Consider the following 7,210-nt stretch of genomic DNA (forward strand, 5'->3'; position numbering starts at 1 on the left):
GTGTGCTCAAGGTATACATTTTATTAGTATGTGTCCCAAGGGAATCAAACCCAATACCTTCGTGTCGCTGTTACTATGCTCTACCAGTTGAGCTACATGGACTAAAAATGTGTGCAATAAAATTATAGTATATGACATTAATTTATGCACCATGATAGGGAGTGTAATTACAGAGGTTAAATAGGAATGACTATCAAGAATAGACATGAAGAGCAAAATCCTTTATAAAAAAACTGTTTTTCAGAATCTCATAAAGCATAAAAATGGAAGATCAGCTATAACAGACATAAAACATACACACTAATCATGTATATATATATATATATATATATATATATATATATATATATATATATAAAAAAAATAATAATAAAAAAAAATGGTGAACAAACACTATTTCATAAAATACACAGGAATATAGATTAAAAAATAAATAAATCCTGAGGTCATACTTTTGGACACTTCTGGTTTACTTCAAGTCTGATATGGCAACAGTCTAAAGAGCCCCCTCCCCAAAACCAACATAATTGCATTTCATAAGTCTAGCCTAAGTTACTGTACATTAGGGATAAAAAAAAAAAAAAATGGCATGAGAGTGTTGGTCTGTTTTCATTAGTAAAAATGGCTACATGTTACAGATACTGTACATCTGTACACAGAGTTTGAATTATGTTGTACAAGTAATGACTGTCCATGTTATTCAGTCGCAATATTAACTTGTGCAATATGCCTAAATCGACATCTGAATCCACTCAGAAGAGTCAGTGCCCAGTGTCAAGGTCCCGCATGTAGTCCTGAAGGGCCTGGAGTCGAGCGTCAATCTCTGACAGGTCAGCACCTGTGTCAATAGATGTGTCTATGGAAGAAAAATATGTCTAGCTCAAATTTACATTTTCATATACTCTATTTGTTATTATAATGCATATAGGTAAAAACAGGGGACATTATGGGGTACCTGCAGCTCTCATCCTTTGTGCTGGAGTGCTGCACATTGGTTTTTTGTTTAAGTGTCTTCCTCTGGTCTAGAAGGAAAAGCACAGTTCAGCTGAGATTCCAAATAATTATCTGAGGTCCAATACTGTCACAATTCTGACATATGCTGAGAAATAGGTTTTTCCATTAAAATTATTTTAACCTTACTAAACACTCCACATTGCTACTCACCCCAGCAGGACAATTATTCACCAGTTTCCTTCCCCTGCAAAGAAAAAAAAAAAAAAAAAAAAAAAAAAACCCAGCAAACATTATAAAAGAACTCCAGATCATTATAGACTATAGGCATAATGACATTTAATACATACCAACTCTACTGAACTCAGTATTCAAGAACTTGGCGGGGGTTTTGTAATTAATTTTACATCATTTAGATATCTTAAAGGTACAGTAGCAAAAAACAATAGGCCTATTTAATAAAAAAAACAAAAACAAAATTGTGTGTGCTAGAAACCTTGAATAACACTTATTTAATAAATTCTTCTTAAATAAATATATAAAACGTACAAAGGTCTAGAACATAGCCCTTTAAACTGGTTATTTGACAACAGTTTGAACTGATTATCAAATCATAAGTCAGCTGACATTACATATTTAAACAACTGACTAACATGCAATTCCTTGGATAAGCAACATATTTCATTGAAAAACTTGCCTGCTATTTAAAGGCTTAGCAAGCTCTTCAAACTCGGCTACAGATCCTTCGGAAGAGCATCGACTCCTGCTTTCCACAGACACACTCCTCCCCCTGCCAGCACTTCCTCCTCTCATCAGCTGAGGAACAAGCTCTCTGGACCGTGAACGCCCTCTTTCCATCAGAGATGGTGAGGCCAACATGTCCCTTCTAATCTTCCTCTGACTGTTGGAAACAAAAGCAAACCTCATACATGTCTGTGAAGTTAGGAAACAGGCTAGTTGCCTACAGATATATTATAATAGCCAAACCTCAGTCAGGCTTTTAGCACCAGGCCTTAAACAGAGGTGCCAAATTCATGACTGATAATAAATTATTTGAAAATAATGGAATCGTGCAAGTGGCAAAGAGAGCTTATAGTTCACACCTTACAAAGTAAACTGTATTTCTGCTCACAGAGAGGGCAATGCTTGTAGACAAAGAGATAACCAATAAAAACAAAAAACCTCAGAAAATACACTGAATATGCACCAAGAAAACACTTGAAAAGGTGAAAGGCTCTTACTTTTTCAGCTCTGCGTCTTTTTGGCGCCGTTGTCTGTCCTGTATGTAAGCCGTAGGATCAAACCGAGGCACCCGTGACCCTGTCAACAAGAATTATTTTAAATTTGTAGAAGCTGAAGTGTATAATTCCTGTAACACTTAAGTCACCTAACGGAATTTCAAAAATAATCGCTGTTTTCAAACTGATTATAGAAAAATCCCCCGACTTTCATTGATTACAAATAGATAGTCCTGTCTGGGATACAAGAAAGAATTTTAAAATCGAAAAAATGTCACACATCAGCTGCAAGACTGAAACCAGGGGTTCATATCCTGACTTTTTCATGACCTAAAATAATACATCCTGTTCTTACAAGCACTTACCTGTTGGAGACGGTGAGGGTCTTGAGATGTAGTTCCGAGACCCTGAAGAATCTGCCCTCCTCACTCTCTCCTCTGATCTCCTGCTCCTATCCTCCATCCTCTCCCTTGAGCCCGAGCGAGCTCTCACCCCTACACGGGTCAAACTGCGCTCTCTGGATAAAGACCGATGAACCTCTCCATCACCTCGGAGTCCACTTCGGCCAGACATGGCCAGAGTCGTCCGACTGTCAAAATGGAGGAAAGTAGAACATTAAGGCTTACCAATACACAAGGTTGAAGTGCAAAGAGGAATTGCTTCCAATTGTGCAAAAAAAGAACAAAGATGGCGATCTGTTTTACTTACCCACGACGTAGCAAGGCCAACTCAGTGGTCAAACTTTTAACACGTACCCGAAGAGCTCGCTCTGAAGCCCTGAGCTCCTCCAGCTACCAATGAGAGTGAATTTGAGAGGTGGTTACAATAAGGTACATACTACCCATTTCATGCATGACTATCTTCCATTGCCAACAGCTTGTCTAGAGCAGTCTGTCCATCTAATGACCATTTAACAATAATTGGCTTGGACACACCTGTTCCAATAGGAGGCGCTGTTCCTGGCCCCTCTTGCTAGCTGAACGTTGGCTTTTTGCCCTTTCCTTCAGCAGCTGTTCCTCCAGGCTGTGGACTGCCTCTCTGAGCCCACGAGCCCCAGGTGTGGAACCGGCACCTCCCATCTGCAGACGATCCAGAGCCTTGGCCAAGGCCTCCTTTTCATCTCTCACCAAAGCCAATCTGATGAGGAGCATTTAAAAACATGATGTAAAATACTTCAAAATACAACATCTCCCATTTAACATTCAAAATTTTGTAGGTTCAATGTATATTTTTTGACATTATCAAAGAATACCGCAGGTCTAATTTATAGAACATCAAGGCAACACACAATTAGCCCTTTTACGCCAAAATGGCGATGGTTCTCATGCCGAGCCTGTGCTTCACATGGTTCAAGGCTGGGGCAATATGGAGCCTATCATAAATCAGCTGCACTTTTCTTGAGAACCGAACAATGACATAACAGGCTACGTGGTAGTTTAACAAACACGGTGCATCACAGTGTTTGTATACAGCTTTTACTCTTGTTTTTGAGGACATATTTAAACATATGGAGTAATGCAATCCAACATTATCACATTGCTCAACAAGACTGTCAGAGACGACATCTATGTTAAAGACGACATGCAATGTAATTACATTACTTTGTATGAACTACGGCTTAACTTGCTAAGTTCTGTAAACTGTAACAGTGGAACAGTTATAAACATTGGTGTAGCAGATAGTTACAGTATATTTAGATTTTTGCCATAGCATATAATATTATGTTTACGTCTTGATTGAGAATCCCATTGGTTTACTTAACAGACAGCCACAATCCTCCTAACTTAGTGAGTAGCTGGTCGAAAATCCCTTTACAGAACAAAACAATGCACAAAATAATATTACAACAGTGTTAGGAAAGCTAACAAAGTTGGCAAATATATTAACTTGCTGAGATCAACTGCAGAGGACACCAGCGATTCTGTGTTTATCTTGAGCATGACTGTTTGAATTCAATGCCCCAGTTAGATAACAGGCTGTTTGGTGTCCGAGTCCAAAACATTGTTGCTCTGTCCACTGCCGCTTATGCTTTGGTCCTTCTTATGGTCCCTGTACTCCCTTAAGTGTTTTTCAATTTGTGTATGATTTGATCAATTGTCTGACTGCAGCTGGCATGCATCATTTTGTGCTGTATCTTCGTTCTTGTAGAATATTTTTTTTCCTTTCTGATCTCTCTAGTTTATCTCAGATCTCTGTAAAGACCATATCGCAAGCAGAATGTTCGTTTCCTGAACGCTTTTGATGTCTGATAATTTTATGTTTTTTTTTATTTTTGTTTTTATAGAGTGAACAAGTACTCTATGCTGCAGATGGTAGCTAAAGTTGTTGTTTGGGAAAACTTTACCTGTTGACGAAATATTATCCCGCCTTACACCCCCTGGACCTGACGTAATCGGTTCCTGCGTGGAGACCAGTAAGCTTTTGGGGCCGGTGTCGAACCAGGTTTTTGGCCCCGGAACGGCCTTTTCTGCGGTGGAAATGCTCGGAACAGTTCCAGAATTCGCACCGGCCCAGGTACCCCCGAACCATGTCAGTGGAAAAGGGCTGAGTGAGCTTCAAAAGTCTGAGACCATTAGTGAAAATGTGTCTTTTTTTGCATTTTTCATTAAATTGAGAGCTTAATAATAATAAAAAAGCTTTATTTATTTCTATAAATGTATTTATTAGTAATAAATAACATGAATTTCACAATTTCTTAGTATTTGGTATGTCTCCCTTTTGCTTTATGAGCCCCACAAGTTTGTGCTACTTAAATATAGAATCTTAAATATTTCTTGTTCATTTTATATTTTATTAATTTTACCTTTTGACAACTCTGCTTACTTCCAGGTTTAAATTACATTTTGAGCCCCAGATTTTCAATGTGGACTCAAGACTTTTGAACCCCACTATATGTACAGTTCCTTATCCGATTCTCAAATTTTTCTGAATTAAAAATGTAAACCTTTTCTATGTGATAAATTAAATTCAAAGCATTGAAACTCAAAATGAGTTTCTTGTGAAAACAACTTTAACATTTCACAAAAGAAAGAACTGACTCTGCGCGTAGCCTGCGTGTCTCCTGGTCTGACACTTTGTGGTCTCCTCTCAGTCCCAGAGCTTTCAGCTCAGCTCTCAGAGCTCGAATCTCTTTCTGAAGCTCTGCTGGATCAGGTTTTCCAAGATATGGAAGTGGAAGAGGATAGTGTATCCTACACAAAAAAAAATTAAATCCTTTAAAAACGCTTTTAAGAGAGATCACAACAAACAGTAATCAAAGCCACACATACCTGTCAAATTCCACAGTGTAGATGAGGATGAGGTATCTCTTAGCACTGAGAGCAGGGGACTGTGGCTGAGGACGAGGTCGGCCAACGACACCCGCCTTTCTGTTCCGTAGAAGCTCAAGGTCTGAGTAGGTCAAGAGGTCAAGGGTCACAGATTCACTGGACTGCAAAAGACAATCAAAAAATTTTTCATACCAACGTGAATACTAATAACATCGTAAAAAATTATGAATTAATTAACACTCTTTATCAATTATGTTGTCAAATAAGCTCAAATTAAATGAATAGTTGATTGAATGGAAAAAAGATACAATGAAAGTGAAGTGACAGAGACTAGCATACTGCCTAAATTCCCTATGACAGAAAGACAGTCAAAAGACTTTGGAACAACATGAGGGTGAGTAAATGATGACAGGGAACTGGAAGCCCTTCAGACCTACCTTGTTGACTGCAGACTCTAACATGCTGCAGAATACTGGAAACTGTTTAAAATTCCCAGTTTTCCGGGTCAAGTCTTCAATATCTAATTTTATAAGAAAACAAAAATACAAAAGGTAGTTTAGAAAAAACAATGGAAAGCAATATTTAAGGTAATAACAGACTGAATATTTAGTTTCAAAAGCACAACTTACAAGCAGGATCAAACTCTCCTCTCCATTGGTCCGCTGTAACCACATCTGAAATCTCTACAATAAGTAACCTCTCAGCCAGTTCGACCTTGACAGCAAATTCAGCCCCCCGAAATTTCAATTCATCCTGCACTGCTCTGCCAACCTCCATTTCGTCTGACAGCCTATAGGGAATCATTGTTGCACAGGGTTCAATAATATGCAGTTTATACTGATTGAAGAACAATTTGTCAGGTCAACGAAATATGAGAGGTTTCTAAATTAAAAGACTTAAGGTGGCTGATAAAAAAATAATAATATTAATAATAATAATAATAATAAAAACTGGCTTATAGATAGATAGATAGATGTGCACAAATACAAATATTGCAGAACATTACATAGAGTGTAATCATACGGTCTTATTGTATCATCAATAGTCATTTAAACAAGACAGTCCGACTTCATAAATCCAGCTATTGTTGGTGTTGTCCATGTCAAATACACTTCGAGCTGTCCGTTACAAATGACAACTGCTATACCGGTATGGCAGAGCAAGGATTTGGGTCAGGAACCATTTCAATGAATGATACTGATATTTCTTTACACTTCACTGAAATGTCCTTGTATCAGTGCTGGATAGAGGTTGAAACCTCATTTATTCATGACTCAGTATCCGATAGAAGAACCAAACTACTAAACAACTCAGCTGGTAAACCGATGGATGACTTTTGTTACCTTGCTAACCTTAAAAGATTTGCCAGATGACTGACAGCGCAGGGCTAATCGCATAATAACGATTTAAAATAATTAGATATGAAATCAGATATGATGGTTTTGAAGACTACAGAGGAACATTAGCCCACAGAGGATGATAAATGCGTGTGAAAAAGTGAATGATGTGTTATGATAGATGTATCTCAGTCCATAACTAGCAAGCTAGCAGCAACATACCCGTTATTGGTGGAAAAGCGTTAGGCAGGCACGAGCTGTACGGTTAAAAACCTGCATTTAAAACGTCAACGAAAATAAACCTCAAATATATGAAGTAAATTAAACGACACCTCTTCTAATTTCAAGAGTACATGTTTGGTAAAGTTGTCGTTGCAGAGCTCGAACAACTGAAAGCAGCGGCTCAATGACCGGG

General features: G+C 38.1%; 1 protein-coding gene across 1 annotated transcript; it reads right to left on the reverse strand.

Annotated features, from left to right (window-relative positions):
• Positions 1–336: 336 nt before the first annotated feature.
• Positions 337–7,210, reverse strand: LOC127431069 (centrosomal protein CCDC61). The gene is made up of 13 exons (XM_051681304.1): positions 7,018–7,210; positions 6,088–6,248; positions 5,896–5,978; positions 5,459–5,619; positions 5,228–5,380; positions 3,125–3,326; positions 2,898–2,980; positions 2,555–2,778; positions 2,193–2,271; positions 1,649–1,852; positions 1,165–1,198; positions 956–1,022; positions 337–856 (listed from the first exon to the last, which is right to left on the reverse strand). Exons 2-13 carry the CDS (start codon positions 6,233–6,235, stop codon positions 762–764), a joined length of 1,533 nt encoding a protein of 510 aa, XP_051537264.1. The 5' UTR covers positions 6,236–6,248; positions 7,018–7,210; the 3' UTR covers positions 337–761.

This window comes from Myxocyprinus asiaticus, chromosome 40 (genome assembly GCF_019703515.2).
Source record: "Myxocyprinus asiaticus isolate MX2 ecotype Aquarium Trade chromosome 40, UBuf_Myxa_2, whole genome shotgun sequence".
Lineage (NCBI taxonomy): Eukaryota > Metazoa > Chordata > Actinopteri > Cypriniformes > Catostomidae > Myxocyprinus > Myxocyprinus asiaticus.

Bases quoted from the DNA above. Each gene is read 5' to 3' on its own strand.
- LOC127431069 (XM_051681304.1), bottom strand. From the start codon at position 6,235: ATGGAGGTTGGCAGAGCAGTGCAGGATGAATTGAAATTTCGGGGGGCT. The intron at 5,381-5,458 runs GTATGTGTGGCT...TTTTTTGTGTAG, and splicing joins TACACTGTGGAATTTGACAG to GATACACTATCCTCTTCCAC. The intron at 2,272-2,554 runs GTAAGTGCTTGT...TCTTGTTGACAG, and splicing joins ACCCTCACCGTCTCCAACAG to GGTCACGGGTGCCTCGGTTT.